The 17,546-nt window shown below is 74.7% G+C and overlaps 1 protein-coding gene across 1 annotated transcript; it reads right to left on the bottom strand.

Annotated features, from left to right (window-relative positions):
- Positions 1-2: 2 nt before the first annotated feature.
- On the bottom strand, positions 3-17,543 carry LOC134154178 (misshapen-like kinase 1; the record flags this gene model as incomplete). Its single annotated transcript, XM_062600892.1, is given in 17 exon segments — positions 3-792; positions 3,057-3,196; positions 3,269-3,428; positions 4,656-4,805; positions 6,046-6,146; positions 6,237-6,368; positions 9,905-10,001; positions 10,003-10,049; positions 11,391-11,528; positions 12,771-12,860; positions 13,799-13,995; positions 14,859-15,013; positions 15,169-15,263; positions 15,956-16,047; positions 16,157-16,172; positions 16,175-16,229; positions 17,460-17,543. Coding segments are annotated over 17 exon segments (1,833 nt in total), but the record flags the coding sequence as incomplete, so codon positions are not given.
- Positions 17,544-17,546: the final 3 nt, after the last annotated feature.

Raw genomic sequence — 17,546 nt, 5'->3', positions numbered from 1 at the left:
GGGGGGGGGGGGGGGGGGGCATGGGACCCACGGCGGGAGAGGGGGGGCACGGGACCCACAGCAGCAGCAGCCCCATGGCGGGGGGGGGGGGGGACGACGACACGGGACCCACAGCAGCAGCTGCCCCACGGCGGGGGGGGGGGGGAGGGGAGGGGGGCAGGACACACGGGACCCACAGCAGCAGCTGCCCCACGGCGAGGGGGGGGCACGGGACCCACAGCAGCAGCAGCCCCATGGCGGGAGAGGGGGGGGGCACGGGACCCACAGCAGCAGCAGCCCCATGGCAGTGGGGGGGGGGGGGGGGGCACGGGACCCACAGCAGCAGCAGCCCCATGGCGGGGGGGGGGGGACGACACGGGACCCACAGCAGCAGCTGCCCCACGGCGGGGGGGGCGGGGCAGGGGGCGGTCCCAGGCTCAGCGGCGGGGGGGGGGGGGCGGGGCACGAGCAAAGCCGGGGCGGAGCTTCAGCCTGTCAGTCACAAACGCCGTCACCATGGCAACGGCTCTCGTTGGCCCCCTCCCCGCCCCTCCCTAAGTGCGGCGACAGGAGGGGGCGTGGCCTGCAGGGCAGGGGCGTGGCGGCCGCGGAGGGGGGGCGTGGCCGCCGCGGGGGTGTGTTTGGGGCAGCCGGCGGGGGGCGTGGCCGCCGCGGAGGGGGCGTGGCCGCCGCGGGAGGGGGCGTGGCCGCCGCGGGGGGCGGGGGCCGTCACCAGTTCATGACGCAGTTGCGGTTCAGCGTCATGAAATAAACCTGGCTGCTGCCGCCGGAGCGCACGGAGGCGAAGAAAACCTGGGGGGGGACGGGGGGGGACAGGGGGGGACACGGGGGACGTGGGGGGACACGGGGGACGTGGGGGGACACGGGGGATGTGGGGGGGACACATGGACGGACACGGACGGACACGGGGGACACGGGACATGGGGGGGCACGGGGGACGTGGGGGGACACACGGACGGACATGGACGGACACGGGACACGGGACATGGGGGGACACGGGGGATGTGGGGGGACACACGGACGGACACGGACGGACACGGGGACACGGGACATGGGGGGACACGGGGGATGTGGGGGGACACGGGGACACGGGGACACGTGGGGGGGACACGGGGATGGGGAGACACGGGGGTACACGGGGGACGTGGGGGGACACGCGGACACAGATGGACACGGATGGACACGGATGGACACGGATGGACACGGGGGGACACGGGGGGACACGGGGGGACGTGGGGGGACATGGGAGACACAGGAGGATGGGGGGGGACATGGGGGACACGGGACGTGGGGGGACGTGGGGGGACACAGTGGGATGGGGCACATGAGGGGATGTGGGGGGACACGAGGGGACACAAGGGGATGTGGGGGGACATGGGGGGACACGGGACGTGGGGGGACATGGGGGACATGGGGGGACACGGCAGGACGTGGGGGGACACAGTGGGATGGGGGCACACGAGGGGAGGTGGGGGGACACGAGGGGACACAGGGGGGATGTGGGGGGACACGGATGTGGGGGGACATGGGGGACAAGGAGGGACGGGGGGGACATGGGGGACGTGGGGGGGGACGTGGGGGGACGCAGCGGGACACAAGGATGGGAGGACGTGGGGGGACGCGGGGGGGGTCCCCCGGGTCAGCAGCGATGTGGGGGTCCCGCTGCGCCCCCACGTCCCCGCCTGCCCCACGTCCCGCCCCCCCCCCCCATTGCCAACGTCCTGAGCCCCATTTACCGCCCCCCCCCCGGTCCTTGCTGTGCCCCACGGCCACGTCCTCCACGGCTCCGTGCCCCACGGCCCCGTGTCCCCCCGAGACCCCCGTGTCCCTGCTGTGTCCCCATGTCCCCCTGTGCCCCCCACGTCCCCTTGTCCCCACGTCCCCCCGTGTCCCCATGTCCCTGTGTCCCCCCATGTCCCCGCTGTGTCCCCGTGCCCCTCCATGCCCCCCACATCCCTGTCCCCACATCCCCCCGTGTTCCCCCATGTCCCCCCGTGTCCCTGCTCTACCCCCACGTCCCCGTGTCCCCCCACGTCCCCGTGTCCCTCCCCGCGTGGGTCCCCGGTGTTCCCCCGTGTGCCCCCGTGTCCCTGCTCTACCCCCACGTCCCCGTGTCCCCCCGCGTGGGCCCCCCCGTGTTCCCCCGTGTCCCCCCGTGTCCCTGCTCTACCCCCACGTCCCCGTGTCCCCCCACGTCCCCGTGTCCCCCCGTGTGGGTCCCCCCATGTGCCCCCGTGTCCCTGCTCTACCCCCCACGTCCCCGTGTCCCCCCATGTCCCCGTGTCTCCCCCGCGTGGGTCCCCCCGTGTTCCCCATGTCCCCCTGTGTCCCCGCTCTACCCCCCACGTCCCCGTGTCCCCCCACGTCCCCATGTCCCGTGTGTCCCCCCGTGTTCCCCCGTGTCCCTGCTCTACCCCCACGTCCCCATGTCCCGTGTCCCCCCGTGTTCCCCCGTGTGCCCCGTGTCCCTGCTCTACTCCCACGTCCCCGTGTCCCCCCACGTCCCCGTGTCCCCCCGCGTGGGTCCCCCCCGTGTTCCCCCGTGTCCCTGCTCTACCCCCACGTCCCCATGTCCCGTGTCCCCCCGTGTTCCCCCGTGTTCCCCCGTGTCCCTGCTCTACCCCCACGTCCCCATGTCCCGTGTCCCCCCGTGTTCCCCCGTGTCCCCCCCGTGTCCCTGCTCTACTCCCACGTCCCCGTGTCCCCCCACGTCCCCGTGTCCCCCCGCGTGGGTCCCCCCGTGTCCCCCCGTGTCCCTGCTCTACCCCCACGTCCCCGTGTCCCCCCACGTCCCCATGTCCCGTGTCCCCCCGTGTTCCCCCGTGTCCCCCCGTGTCCCTGCTCTACCCCCACGTCCCCGTGTCCCCCCCACGTCCCCGTGTCCCCCCGCGTGGGTCCCCCCGTGTTTCCCCCGTGTCCCTGCTCTACCCCCACGTCCCCATGTCCCGTGTCCCCCCGTGTTCCCCCGTGTCCCCCCGTGTCCCTGCTCTACCCCCACGTCCCCGTGTCCCCCCACGTCCCCGTGTCGCCCCGCGTGGGCCCCCCCCCGTCCCCACCTTGTCGTTGCGCTCGCAGAGGAACTTGAGCCGCTGCGCCCGCTTGTGCATGAAGACGCCGTCGAGGTGGCCGGTCTCCACCGAGCGGATCTCGATGGCCTTCTCGCCCCAGCCCATGATCTGGTTGGAGCAGATGTACGCTGCGGGGGGGGGGGGGGGGTGAGCGAGGGGGCCCAGGCGTCCGGGCCGCCCCGCGGCGCCCCGCGGCTCACCCACGGACGTGGGCGTCTCGCCCCACTGCAGCACCACGTCCTTGGTGATGCGCCCGTAGGTGTTGACGTAGACGCCCTCGTCCTCGTAGCACAGCAGCATCTCGAGCCCGGCCGTGTCCGGGAGGAAGATGATGGCGTGCGGCGTCACCTGGCTCTGGATCTGCGGGGACACGGGCCGTGGACGTGGGGGGGGGGGCGGTGGGGCAGCCCCACGGCCCCCCCCGCCGTGCTCTGCCCACGGCTCCCCCACGCGTGGGGCCACCTCGCTCTGCACCTCCGGGGACGTCCCAGGCGGCCCCAGGTCCCCTGTGTCCCCCCGTGTCCCCCCTTGTCCCCGTGTCCCCCCGTGTCCCCCCCGTGTCCCCCCCCGCCCCCCGTGGCCCCCGCTCACGTGCACGGGGACGTAGACGTCGTAGGTGCTGCCCGTGTCCACGTCGATCGCGCGTCCCCGTGTCCCCCCGTGTCCCCCCGTGTCCCCCTGCCCCCCGTTGTCCCCCCGTTTGTCCCCCCCGCCCCCCCGTGGCCCCCGCTCACGTGCACGGGGACGTAGACGTCGTAGGTGCTGCCCGTGTCCACGTCGATCGCGTGTCCCCTGCCCCCCGTGTCCCCCCGTGTCCCCCCTTGTCCCCCCGGTGTCCCCCCCGTGTCCCCCCCGACCCCGTGGCCCCGCTCACTTGCACGGGGACGTAGACGCTCGTAGGTGCTGCCCGTGTCCACGTCGATCGCGCGTCCCCTGTGTCCCCCCCCTGTCCCCCTGCCCCCCGTGTCCCCCTGTGCCCCCCGTGTCCCCCTGCCCCCCCGTGTCCCCCCGTGTCCCCCCCTGCCCCCCGTGGCCCGGCTCACGCGCACGGGGACGTAGACGTCGTAGGTGCTGCCCGTGTCCACGTCGATCGCGCGTCCCCGTGTCCCCCCGTGTCCCCCGTTGTCCCCCTGCCCCCCGTTGTCCCCCCGTGTCCCCCCCGCCCCCCGTGGCCCCGCTCAACATGCACGGGGACGTAGACGTCGTAGGTGCTGCCCGTGTCCACGTCGATCGCGTGTCCCCGTGTCCCCCCGTGTCCCCCCCGTGTCCCCCTGCCCGTGTCCCCCCCCGTGCCCCGCTCACGTGCACGGGGACGTAGACGTCGTAGGTGCTGCCCGTGTCCATGTCGATCGCGTGTTCCCCGTGTCCCCCCGTGTCCCCCCGTGTCCCCCTGCCCCCCGTTGTCCCCCCGTGTCCCCCCCGCCCCCCGTGGCCCCGCTCACGTGCACGGGGACGTAGACGTCGTAGGTGCTGCCCGTGTCCATGTCGATCGCGTGTCCCCGTGTCCCCCCGTGTCCCCCCGTGTCCCCCCTTGTCCCCCCCGTGTCCCCCCGTGTGTCCCCCCCCGCCCCCCGTGGCCCCGCTCACGTGCACGGGGACTTAGACGTCGTAGGTGCTGCCCGTGTCCACGTCGATCGCGTGGAACCCGGCGCCGGAGCCGTAGATCACCTTGAGCCGCTGCCCCTGCTCCACCGTCAGCTCCACCAGCAGCGGCCGGTGGGGCAGGTCCCCGAAGGACTGCGGGGGGGGGGGGGGGGGGCGGGGGTGACCCACGGCGGCCCCACGGCGGCCAAACCGCCCCCCCCCCCCATGGCAAGGTGCTTCACCCTCCCCAGGCCCACGGCCGCCCCCCCCCAGCCCCACGGCTGCCCCCCCCAGCCCCACGGCCGCCCCCCCCCAGCCCCACGGCCACCCCCTACGTCCCCCCCACACCCTGGGGGGGGCACCTTGAAGGCCATGAACTTGTGGTAGGTCTTGGGGGCCCACGCGTAGACCCCCCCCAGCCCCACGGCCGCCCCCCCAGCCCCATGGCCGCCTCCCACGTCCCCCCCACGCCCCGGGGGGGGCACCTTGAAGGCCATGAACTTGTGGTAGGTCTTGGGGGCCCACGCGTAGACCCCCCCCCAGCCCCACGGCCGCCCCCCCCAGCCCCATGGCCGCCTCCCACGTCCCCCCCACGCCCCGGGGGGGGCACCTTGAAGGCCATGAACTTGTGGTATGGGCTTGGGGGCCCACGCGTAGACCCCCCCCCAGCCCCACGGCCACCCCCCCCAGCCCCATGGCCGCCCCCCACGTCCCCCCCACGCCCCGGGGGGGCACCTTGAAGGCCCATGAACTTGTGGTAGGGCTTGGGGGCCCACGCGTAGACCCCCCCAGCCCCACGGCCGCCCCCCCAGCCCCACGGCCGCCCCCCTACGTCCCCCCCACGCCCCGGGGGGGGGCACCTTGAAGGCCATGAACTTGTGGTAGGGCTTGGGGGCCCACGCGTAGACTCCCCCCCAGCCCCACGGCCGCCCCCTACGTCCCCCCCACACCCTGGGGGGGGCACCTTGAAGGCCATGAACTTGTGGTAGGGCTTGGGGGCCCACGCGTAGACCCACCCCCAGCCCCACGGCCGCCCCCCACGCCCCGGGGGGGCACCTTGAAGGCCATGAACTTGTGGTAGGGCTTGGGGGCCCACGCGTAGACCCCCCCCAGCCCCACGGCCAACCCCCCAGCCCCATGGCCGCCTCCCACGTCCCCCCCACGCCCCGGGGGGGCACCTTGAAGGCCATGAACTTGTGGTAGGGCTTGGGGGCCCACGCGTAGACCCCCCCAGCCCCACGGCCGCCCCCCCAGCCCCACGGCCGCCCCCTATGTCCCCCCCACACCCTGGGGGGGGCACCTTGAAGGCCATGAACTTGTGGTAGGGCTTGGGGGCCCACGCGTAGACCCACCCCCAGCCCCACGGCCGCCCCCCACGCCCCGGGGGGGGCACCTTGAAGGCCATGAACTTGTGGTAGGGCTTGGGGGCCCACGCGTAGACCTCGACGGAGCTGCGCAGGGCGATGACCAGGAACTTGATCCGCTCGTACTTGACTGCGGGGGGGGGGGGGGTTGGGGTTGGGGGTGGGGGGTGGGTTCGGGGGGCCGGCCCGGGCCCCCGCCCCCCCGCGCCCCCTTACCCACGCGGGTAGTGCACGCAGCCCTCCATGTCGCCCACCGTGGTCCAGCCCTGCTTCTTCTCCACCTCGGGGTCGTTGCGCAGGATCTTGTTGCGCAGCCAGGACAGGTAGTAAACGCGGAGCTTGTTCCGCTTCCCTGGGGGGGGGACACGGGCCCCACGGGCCCCACGGCGGGGGGTCACGCCACGGCCGCCCCACGGTGCCCCCGGGGGGGGGGGGGGGGGACACGGGCCCCACGGCGGGGGTCACGCCAAAGCCGCCCCACGGCACCGGGGGGGGGGGGGGGGCACGGGCCCACGGCGGGGGTCACGCCACGGCCGCCCCACGGTGCCCCCGGGGGGGGGGGGGGGACACGGGCCCCACGGCGGGGGGTCACACCACGGCTGCCCCACGGCACCGGGGAGGGGGGGGTAACAGGCCCCACGGGCCCCATGGCGGGGTCACACCACGGCCGCCCCATGGCACCAGGGAGGGGGGGGGACACGCCAGGGCCGCCCCACGGCACGGGGGGGGGGGGGGACACCGGCCCCACGGCGGCGTCACACCACGGCCGCCCCACGGCACCGGGGGTGGGGTGGGACACGGGCCCCACGGCGGGGGTCACGCCACGGCCGCCCACGGCACCGGGGGGGGGGGGGGGGGGGACACGGGCCCCACGGCGGCGTCACGTCACGGCCGCCCCACGGCACCGGGGTGGGGGTGGGACACGGGCCCCACGGGCCCCATGGCGGGGGTCACACCACGGCCGCCCCACGGCACTGGGGGGGGGGGGGGGCACGGGCCCCACGGCGGGGGTCACGCTGTGGTTGCCCCACGGCACCCGGGGAGTGCACGGCCAAGGGGCTCGGGATGCTGGGGAGGTGGGGAGGGGCTGGGGGCCCTGTGGGGCTGCGTGGGGGGCCTATAGGGGGGCTGTGGGGCTGTGGAGGGGTCTATGGGGCGCAGTGGGGCACCGGAGATGGTGGTGAGCAGGTTGAGGCCCTCGAGCACGTCCAGCTGCTGGAAGCGGCGCCGCGCGATGGGGGGGGGCCGCGCGATGGGGGGCGGCCGTGGGGCGGCCGTGGGGCGGCCGTGGGGCGCCGTGGGGCGCCGTGGGGCGCGGTGGGGCCGCAGTGGGGCACCGGAGATGGTGGTGAGCAGGTTGAGGCCCTCGAGCACGTCCATCTGCTGGAAGCGGCGCCGCGCGATGGGGGGGGCAGCGCGATGGGGGGGCGGCCGTGGGGCGGCTGTGGGGCGGCCGTGGGGCGCCGTGGGGCGCCGTGGGGCGCGGTGGGGCGCAGTGGGGCACCGGAGATGGTGGTGAGCAGGTTGAGGCCCTCGAGCACGTCCAGCTGCTGGAAGCGCGCCGCGCGATGGGGGGGGGGCCGCGCGATGGGGGGCGGCCGTGGGGCGGCCGTGGGCGCCGTGGGGCGCCGTGGGGCGCGGTGGGGCGCAGTGGGGCACCGGAGATGGTGGTGAGCAGGTTGAGGCCCTCGAGCACGTCCATCTGCTGGAAGCGGCGCCCGCGCGATGGGGGGGGCCGCGCGATGGGGGGCGGCCGTGGGGCGGCCGTGGGGTGGCCGTGGGGCGCCGTGGGGCGCGGTGGGGCGCAGTGGGGCACCGGAGATGGTGGTGAGCAGGTTGAGGCCCTCGAGCACGTCCAGCTGCTGGAAGCGGCGCCGCGCGATGGGGGGGGGGGCCGCGCGATGGGGGCGGCCGTGGGGCGGCCGTGGGGCGCCGTGGGGCGCCGTGGGGCGCGGTGGGGCGCAGTGGGGCACCGGAGATGGTGGTGAGCAGGTTGAGGCCCTCGAGCACGTCCATCTGCTGGAAGCGGCGCCGCGCGATGGGGGGGCCGCGCGATGGGGGGCGGCCGTGGGGCGGCCGTGGGGTGGCCGTGGGGCGCGGTGGGGCGCGGTGGGGCGCGGTGGGGCGCAGTGGGGCACCGGAGATGGTGGTGAGCAGGTTGAGGCCCTCGAGCACGTCCAGCTGCTGGAAGCGGCGCCGCGCGATGGGGGGGGGGGGCCGCGCGATGGGGGCGGCCGTGGGGCGGCCGTGGGGCGCCGTGGGGCGCCGGTGGGGCGCGGTGGGGCGCAGTGGGGCACCGGAGATGGTGGTGAGCAGGTTGAGGCCCTCGAGCACGTCCATCTGCTGGAAGCGGCGCCGCGCGATTGGGGGCCGCGCGATGGGTCGGCCGTGGGGCGGCCGTGGGGCGGCCGTGGGGCGCCGTGGGGCGCCGTGGGGCGCGGTGGGGGCAGTGGGGCACCGGAGATGGTGGTGAGCAGGTTGAGGCCCTCGAGCACGTCCATCTGCTGGAAGCGGCGCCGCGCGATTGGGGGCCGCGCGATGGGGTCGGCGTGGGGCGTCCGTGGGGCGGCCGTGGGGCGCCGTGGGGCGCGGTGGGGCGCAGTGGGGCACCGGAGATGGTGGTGAGCAGGTTGAGGCCCTCGAGCACGTCCATCTGCTGGAAGCGGCGCCGCGCGATGGGGGGGGGGGTGCCGCGCGATGGGGGGCGGCCGTGGGGCGGCCGTGGGGCGGCCGTGGGGCGCCGTGGGGGCGCCGTGGGGCGCGGTGGGGCGCAGTGGGGCACCGGAGATGGTGGTGAGCAGGTTGAGGCCCTCGAGCACGTCCATCTGCTGGAAGTGGCGCCGCGCGATGGGGGGGGGGGCCGCGCGATGGGGGGCGGCCGTGGGGCGGCCGTGGGGCGGCCGTGGGGCGCCGTGGGGCGCCGTGGGGCGCGGTGGGGCGCAGTGGGGCACCGGAGATGGTGGTGAGCAGGTTGAGGCCCTCGAGCACGTCCATCTGCTGGAAGCGGCGCCGCGCGATGGGGGGGCCGCGCGTTTGGGGGCGGCGTGGGGCGCCGTGGGGCGCGGTGGGGCGCGGTGGGCGCAGTGGGGCACCGGAGATGGTGGTGAGCAGGTTGAGGCCCTCGAGCACGTCCATCTGCTGGAAGCGGCGCCACGCGATGGGGGGGGCCGCGCGATGGGGGGCGGCCGTGGGGCGGCCGTGGGGCGCCGTGGGGCGCGGTGGGGCGCAGTGGGGCACCGGAGATGGTGGTGAGCAGGTTGAGGCCCTCGAGCACGTCCATCTGCTGGAAGCGGCGCCGCGCGATGGGGGGGGGGGCAGCGCGATGGGGGGCGGCCGTGGGGCGCCGTGGGGGCGCCGTGGGGCGCGGTGGGGCGCAGTGGGGCACCGGAGATGGTGGTGAGCAGGTTGAGGCCCTCGAGCACGTCCATCTGCTGGAAGCGGCGCCGCGCGATGGGGGGGGCAGCGCGATGGGGGGCGGCCGTGGGGCGGCCGTGGGGCGGCCGTGTGGGGCGCCGTGGGGCGCCGTGGGGCGCGGTTGGGGCGCAGTGGGGCACCGGAGATGGTGGTGAGCAGGTTGAGGCCCTCGAGCACGTCCATCTGCTGGAAGCGGCGCCGCGCGATGGGGAGGGCCGCGCGATGGGGGCGGCCGTGGGGCGGCCGTGGGGCGGCCGTGGGGCGCCGTGGGGCGCGGTGGGGCGCGGTGGGGCGCAGTGGGGCACCGGAGATGGTGGTGAGCAGGTTGAGGCCCTCGAGCACGTCCATCTGCTGGAAGCGGCGCCGCGCGATGGGGGGGGGCCGCGCGATGGGGTCGGCCGTGGGGCGGCCGGGGGGGGCGGCCGTGGGGCGGCCGTGGGGCGCGGTGGGGCGCGGTGGGGCGCAGTGGGGCACCGGAGATGGTGGTGAGCAGGTTGAGGCCCTCGAGCACGTCCATCTGCTGGAAGCGGCGCCGCGCGATCAGCCCGTAGACGCGGCCCCGGCCCGAGCGGGTCCAGCAGCAGCAGCCCCGACTCGGTGCCCACGAGCAGGTTCACGCCTGTGACACGGGACATGGGGGGACACGGGTGGGTCATGGCGTGGGGGGGGGACACGTGTGGGGGGGAGACACGGCTGGGGACACGCGTGGGGGGAGACACTTGTGGGGGGAGACAAGGCTGGGGTCACGTGTGGGGGGGGGACACGGCTAGGGTCACGCGTGGGGGGAGACACGTGTGGGGGGGAGACATGGCTGGGGTCACGTGTGGGGGGGACACGGCTGGGGACACGCGTGGGGGGAGACACGTGTGGGGGGAGACATGGCTGGGGTCATGTGTGGGGGGGGGACACGGCTAGGGTCACGCGTGGGGGGGACACGGCTGGGGACATGCGTGGAGGGACACACGCTGGGGGGCAGGGACACGGGGGGACACGCGGGGGGACACGGCTGGGGGACACGGCTGGGGGGAGACGGGGGTCACGCGTGGGGGGGACACGGCTGGGGACACGCGTGGAGGGGACACACGCTGGGGGGCAGGGACACGGGGGGGACACGCGGGGGGACACGGCTGGGTGACACGGCTGGGGGGACACGTGGGGGAGACGGGGTCACGCGTGGGGGGGACACGGCTGGGGACACGCGTGGAGGGGACACACGCTGGGGGGCAGGGACACGGCTGGGGGACACGGCTGGGGGGACACGTGGGGGGGGACGGGGACACGCGTGGGGGGGGACACGGCTGGGGACAGGGGGACACGGGTGGGGGGACAACGCACTGGAGGCGGACCACGCGGCGGTGGGGACATGGGGACACGGCTGGAGGACACGCAGGGGGGACACGCGTGGGGGGACAGGGGTGGGGACACGGGGACCACGGCTAGGGACACGCACACGGGGGGACACGCACACGGGGGGACACGGCTGGGGACATGGCTGGGGGGGACGCGCAGTGCATCTGTGTGACGGACGGGCAATGCGTGTGCAGGGGGCGTGCGACACGCGTGTGCGGGGTCACGGATGACGTGTGCGCGGGTCACGCAACGCGCGCGTGTGTGGGGTCACGGAAGAGGCGGGCGCGGTGCCACGCGGCCGCGCGTGTGGGGCGCATGTGGGGGCGTGCTGCCCGGGCGTGTGCGCGGCGGGGCGTGTGCGTGGCGTTGTGGGTCGTGTCGCACACGCGTGTGCGGTGCTCGTGCGGGGCGGGGCACGTCGCCCAGATGTGTGCGTGGCAGGGAGTGCGTTTAGCGTGGCACGTGGCGTGTGTGTGGCGTGTGCGTGTGCGTGTGCGTGGCACGTGGCGTGTGTGTGCGTGTGCGTGTGCGTGGCGCGTGGCGCGTGGCGTGACGTGTGCGTGGCGTGTGCGTGGCGTGCGCGTGGCGTGTGCGTGGCGGCCGGACGCACCCCAGAGGGCGGCGCAGAGGATCTCGGAGCTGAAGCGCTTCTTGTACTTGCGGATCTCGGGGGCGTCGCTGTGGGGCCGGGCCGGCGCCGGGTTCACGTTCACCACCGAGCCCTTGCGGCCCTCGAGGCGCCCCGGGGCTGCCGGCACGCCAGGACACGCGTGGGCCCCGCGGCCGGGAGCCAGGACACGCGTGGGCCCCGTGGCCGGGAGCCAGGACACGCTAGGACACGCGGCCGGGAGCCAGGACACGCGTGGGCCCCGCGGCCGGGAGCCAGGACACGCCAGGACACGCGTGGGCGCCGCGGCCGGGAGCCAGGACACGCCAGGACACGTGTGGGCCCCACGGCCGGGAGCCAGGACACGCCAGGACACGCGTGGGCGCCACGGCCGGGAGCCAGGACACACGTGGGCCCCGTGGCCGGGAGCAACGACATGCCAGGACACGCATGGGCCCCGTGGCCGGGGAGCCAGGACACACTAGGACACGCGTGGGCGCCGCGGCCGGGAGCCAGGACACGTGTGGGCCCTGCGGCCCGGGAGCCAGGACACGCCAGGACACGCGTGGGGTACCGCGATCGGGAGCCAGGACACGCCAGGACCCGCGTGGGCCCCACGGCTGGGAGCCACGACACGCCAGGACACGCTGTGGGTGCCGCAGCTGGCATGGGGATGGGGACGGGGATGTGGGGACGGGGTTATGGGGCTGTGCGATCGTGGGGCCAAGGTCGTGGGGCTGGGGTCCGTGGGGCCATGGGGCCAGGGGCTGTGGGGAGATGGGGCAGTGGGGCGGGGCCATGGGGTGGTGGGGCCAGGTGCTGTGGGCTGGGGCTGTGGGGCCAGGGCTGTGGGGCTGGGGCCGTGGGGCTGGGGGCCAGGGCCATGAGGTGGTGGGGGCGGGGCCGTGGGGTTGGGGCCGTGGGTCAGGGCGGTGGGGCCAGGGCCGTGGGGCCGGGGGCCCTGGGGCCGGGGCCGTGGGTCAGGGCCGCGGGGCCAGGGCCGTGGGGTGGTGGGGCCAGGGTGGTGTGGGCGGTAGGGCAGTAGGACCGTGGGTCAGGGCTGTGGAGTTGGGGCCGTGGGGCCGTGGGGCAGTGGGGCCATGGGTCAGTGCCGTGGGGCCGGGGCTGTGGGCCGCGGGCAGGGCGGTGGGCCGTGGGGCCATGGGGTGGTGGGGCGGTGGGGCTGTGGGCTGTGGGGCCGGGGCCGGGGCCGTGGGGCAGGGCCGTGGGGTGGTGGGGCTGGGGCCGTGGGGCCGGGGTCGTGGGGCAGGGCTGTGGGGCCGGGGCCGGGGCCGTGGGGCAGGGCCGTGGGGTGGTGGGGGCCGGGGCCGTGTGGCCGGGGCCGTGGGGCAGGGCCGTGGGGCAGGGCCGTGGGTCGCTCACCGGCTCCGGGCTCGGCGGCGCCCTGCAGCAGCGCCAGGTCCACGAAGACGGAGAAGGACGTCGGGGCGGGAGCCGGAGCAGCCCCCGCGCCTGCGCGCGGCCCCGGCCGTCAGCCGGCACGGCCCGGCGCGGCCCGGCGCGGCACGGCGCGGCCCGGCGCGGCACGGCGCGGCACGGCGCGGCCCCGGCCGTCAGCCCGGCATGGCACGGCACGGCACGGCGCGGCACGGCACGGCACGGCACGGCACGGCACGGCGCGGCACAGCACGGCGCGGCATGGCACGGCGCGGCACGGCACGGCGCGGCACGGCGCGGCATGGCACGGCGCGGCACGGCGCGGCACGGCGCGGCGCGGCACGGCGCGGCATGGCACGGCACGGCACGGCACGGCACGGCGTGGCACGGCACACGGCACAGTGCGGCATGGTGCGGCACGGCACATGGCACAGTGCGGCACGGCACGGCCCGGCGCGGCAGGGCACAGCGCAGCACGGCCCAGCCCGGCACAGCACAGCATGGCACAGCACGGCACGGCACGGCCCAGCGCGACACGGCACAGCATGGCACAGCACGGCACGGTGCGGCACGGCACGGCATGGCACGGCACAGCGCGGCACGGCACGGCCCGGTACGGTAGGGCACAGCGTGGCACGGTACGGCGCGGCACACGGCACAGCACGGCGCGGTGCAGCGCGGCACAGCCCACAGCATCCCCCCATCCCCCGTTGTCCCCCCGTGTCCCCCGCGTCCCCCCACTCACCGCCGGGGTCTCGGCGCCGGGGGGCTCCCGTGTCCCCCTGTGTCCCCCCGTGTCCCCCCACGTCCCCGTGTCCCGTGTCCCCCCGTGTCCCCCGTGTCCCCCCACTCACCGCTGGGGGGTCTCGGCGCCGGGGGGCTCCCGTGTCCCCCTGTGTCCCCCCGTGTCCCATGTTCCCCCGTGTCCCCCCGTGTCCCGTGTCCTGTGTCCCATGTCCCCCCATGTCCCCGTGTCCCGTGTCCCCCCGTGTCCCCCGCGTCCCCCCACTCACCGCCGGGGTCTCGGCGCCGGGGGGCTCCTGGCTCGGCTGCACCACGTCGGGCAGGTTGGCGTGGGGCGGGGGGGGCTCGGGGGGCAGCCGCCCCCCGGGGCCGGGGGAGGCGGCGGCGGCGGTCGCGGTGGCGGCGGGGGGGGGCCGCCGGCGGGGGGGGGCCGCGGCCCCGCGTCCCCGTGTCCCCGTCACGCGGCCTGCGGGGACGTGGGGGGGGTGGAGGGGGGGCAGTGATGGCCCCTGGCCCCCTCCCCGTGTCCCCCTGTCCCCGTGTCCCCATCCCCGTGTCCCTGTGTCCCCACCCCCCTGTCCCCACCCCCATGTCCCCATCCCCGTGTCCCCCTGTCCCCATGTCCCCCTGTCCCCGTGTCCCCCCATCCCCGTGTCCCCCCCATCCCTGTGTCCCCCCGTCCCCGTGTCCCCACACCGTGTCACCCGCCTCCACGCCCATACTCGCCTCCATCCCCCTCCCCAACGCGTCCCCGTGTCCCCATCCCCGAATTCACCCCGTGTCCCGTGTCCCCGTGTCCCCCATCCCCGTGTCCCCGTATCCCCACCCCGCCCATCCCCATGTCCCCATCCCCATGTCCCCATGTCCCCAATGTGTCCCCATGTCCCTGTCCCCAATGTGTCCCCATGTCCCTGTCCCCGTGTCCTCACGTCCCCGTCCCCGTGTCCCTGTCCCCAGTGTCCCGGTCCCCGTGTCCCCATGTCCCCATCCCTGTGTCCTCACGTCCCTGTCCCCGTGTCCCTGTCCCCGTGTCCCCGTCCCTGTGTCCCATGTCCCCGTCCCCGTGTCCTCATGTCCCCGTCCCCGTGTCCCTGTCCCCAGTGTGTCCCAGTGTCCCGGTCCCCGTGTCCCCATGTCCCCGTCACCGTGTCCCCATGTCCTCATGTCCCTGTGTCCCTGTCCCCAGTGTGTCCCAGTGTCCCGGTCCCCGTGTCCCCATGTCCCCGTCCCCGTGTCCTCACGTCCCCATCCCCGTGTCCCTGTCCCCAATATGCCCCCATGTCCCCGTCCCCGTGTCCCCATGTCCCCGTGTCCCGGTCCCCGTCCCACCTGCCGCCCTCGGCGTCGCCCTCGTCCTCGCTGCTGTCCCCGTCGCCGTCGCCGTCGCCGTCCCCGTCGCCGTCCTCGCTGGACGACGAATAGTCCATGGCCTTGGTGAGGGGCCGCGGCGCCTCCTCGGGGCGCTCCCGCCCCAGCAGCACGGCCTGCGGGCGCCGCCGTCAGCGCCCGGACGCCTGGGCCCCGCCGGACGCCTGGGCCCTTCCGGGGAGCCCGGACGCCTGGGCCCTGCCCGGACACCTGGGCTCTGCCGGACGCCTGGGCCCCGCCGGACGCCTGGGCCCTGCCCGGACGCCTGGGCCCCACAGGGGCCCCACTCACCGGGGCCGGCGGCGGTCGTCAGCCCGGGGGGGCCGGCGGGGGGCAGCAGGGGGGAGCTGTCGCGCCGGGCTGCGCCTGGGGGGGGGGCAGAGCCACTGCGTCCCCCCCCGTCCCCCCGTGTCCCCATGTCCCCCCCATATCCCCCATGTCCTCCCATGTTCCCCCATGTCCCCCCCCATGTCCCGTGTCCCCCCCACATCCCCCCCGTGTCCCCTATCTCCCCCCATGTCCCCCATGTCTCTGTGTTCTCCCGTGTCCCCTATCATCTCCCCCATGTCCCCCATGTCCTGTGTCCCCCCACATCCCCCCCGTGTCCCCTATCATCTCCCCCATGTCCCGTGTCCCCCCACATCCCCCCCGTGTCCCCCTATCTCCCCCCATGTCCCCCATGTCCCCCATGTCTCTCTGTGTCCTCCCGTGTCCCCTATCATCTCCCCCATGTCCCGTGTCCCCCCACATCCCCCCCGTGTCCCCTATCTCCCCCCATGTCCCCCATGTCCCCCATGTCTCTCTGTGTCCTCCCATGTCTCCTATCATCTCCCCCCATGTCCCCCATGTCCTGTGTCCCCCCATATCCCCCCGTGTCCCCTATCATCTCCCCCATGTCCGTATCCCCCACATCCCCCCCGTGTTCCCTATCTCCCCCCATGTCCCCACGTCCTGTGTCCCCCCATATCCCCCCGTGTCCCCTTATCTCCCCTATCATCTCCCCCGTGTCCCCCGTGTCCCACGTCTCCCCCGTCCCCCCCCCGTCCCCCCCGTCCCACCTCCGAGCCGGCTGCGCTCCAGGGACCCGGCCTGGGGGCGGCCGTCGGCCCCCGGCTCCCACGTCGGGTCGCTGCGCCGCAGGTCGGGGTTGCTGCAGGGGGGGGGCGGCGCCGGGGGTCAGCGGGGCCGGCGCACACGCGTGTGCCTGCGTGTGCCTGCGTGTGCGGGCGCACGCGTGTCCCCCGTCGCGGAGCCCTCACCTGGCGCGGACGGCGGGGCCGGCCGGGCGGCCGCGGGGAGGGCGCTGGCGATGGAGGCCGTGCGCTGCGGCACCTGCGGGGCGCGAGGACGGGGAGGAAGGCGAGGAGGAGGAAGATGAGGAGGAGGATGAGGACGAGAAGGAGGAGGAGGATGGGGAGGACGGGGAGGAAGGCGAGGAGGAGGACGACGGGGAGGATGAGGACGAGGGGGAGGAGGAGGACGGGGAGGACGGGGAGGAAGGTGAGGAGGAGGACGACGGGGAGGAGGAGGACGAGAAGGAGGAGGAGGATGGGGAGGACGGGGAGGAAGGCGAGAGGAGGACGACGGGGAGGATGAGGACGAGGAGGAGGAGGAGGACGGGGAGGACGGGGAGGAGGTGAGGAGGAGGACGATGGGGAGGAGGAGGACGAGGAGGAGGAGGAGGATGGGGAGGACGGGGAGGAAGGCGAGGAGGAGGAGGACGGGAGGAGGAGGACAAGGAGGAGGAGGAGGATGGGGAGGAGGAGGACAAGGAGGAGCAGGAGGAAAGGGAAAAAGAGCAGGAGAAGAACAGAAACGAGAAAGAGAAAAAAGAGAACAGAAAAGAGGAAGACAACGGGGAAGAAGGAGAAGGAGAAAGGGGAAGAAGAAAGGCCAAACAGCGAAAAAAGAGAAGAAAGAAAAAAGAGAAAAAGAGAAAGAAGAAGAGCAGGAAGAGAAGAGAAAAGAAAAGGAGAAGGAAGAGGAGGAACAAGAGAAGGAGGAGGAAGAGGAGGAACAAGAGAAGGAGGAGGAAGAGCAGCAGGAGGAGGAGGAGGAACGGGAGGAAGCAGAAGAAAAGAAGGAAGAAAAAAAAGAGCGAAGGAAAAGGAACAAGAGCAAGAGAAGGAAGAAGAAAAGGAGAAAGCAGGAAAAACAGAAAAAAGAACAGGAAGAGGAAAACGAGGAAAACGAAAAGGACGAGGGAAGAGAAGAAGCAAGAAAAAGAGAACAGGAGGAGAAAGGGAAGGAGAAAGAAAAGGAGGAAGAGAAAGAGAAACAGGAAGAGGAAGACGAGAAGAGAAAAAAAAGGAGGAAGAGAAAGAGGAACAGGAAGAGGAAGACGAGAAGAGAAAAAAAGGAGCAAGAGGAGGAAGAGGAGAAGGAAGAGGAGGAGGAACCGAAGGGGAAAGAACGGACAAACAGGGAGAGAAGAACAAAAACGAAGAGGAAGAGGAGAAAGAGGAGGAACGAGAAGAGGAGGAGGAGGAGGACGAGGAGGAAGAGCAGGGGGCGGGGGCGGGGGCCGGGGCGGGGGCCCAGGCGTCCGGGCCGCGCGCTCACCTTGGGCGGCGCCTCGGGCGGCCGCCGCAGCCGGGGCCCCTCGGGGCTCTCCGAGGTCGGGTCCGAGTTCTGGCGCAGGACGGGCCG

The sequence above is a fragment of the Rhea pennata genome, unplaced genomic scaffold (assembly GCF_028389875.1).
Source record: "Rhea pennata isolate bPtePen1 unplaced genomic scaffold, bPtePen1.pri scaffold_149, whole genome shotgun sequence".
Taxonomy (NCBI): domain Eukaryota; kingdom Metazoa; phylum Chordata; class Aves; order Rheiformes; family Rheidae; genus Rhea; species Rhea pennata.
This window is presented reverse-complemented; position numbering and strand designations above follow the sequence as displayed.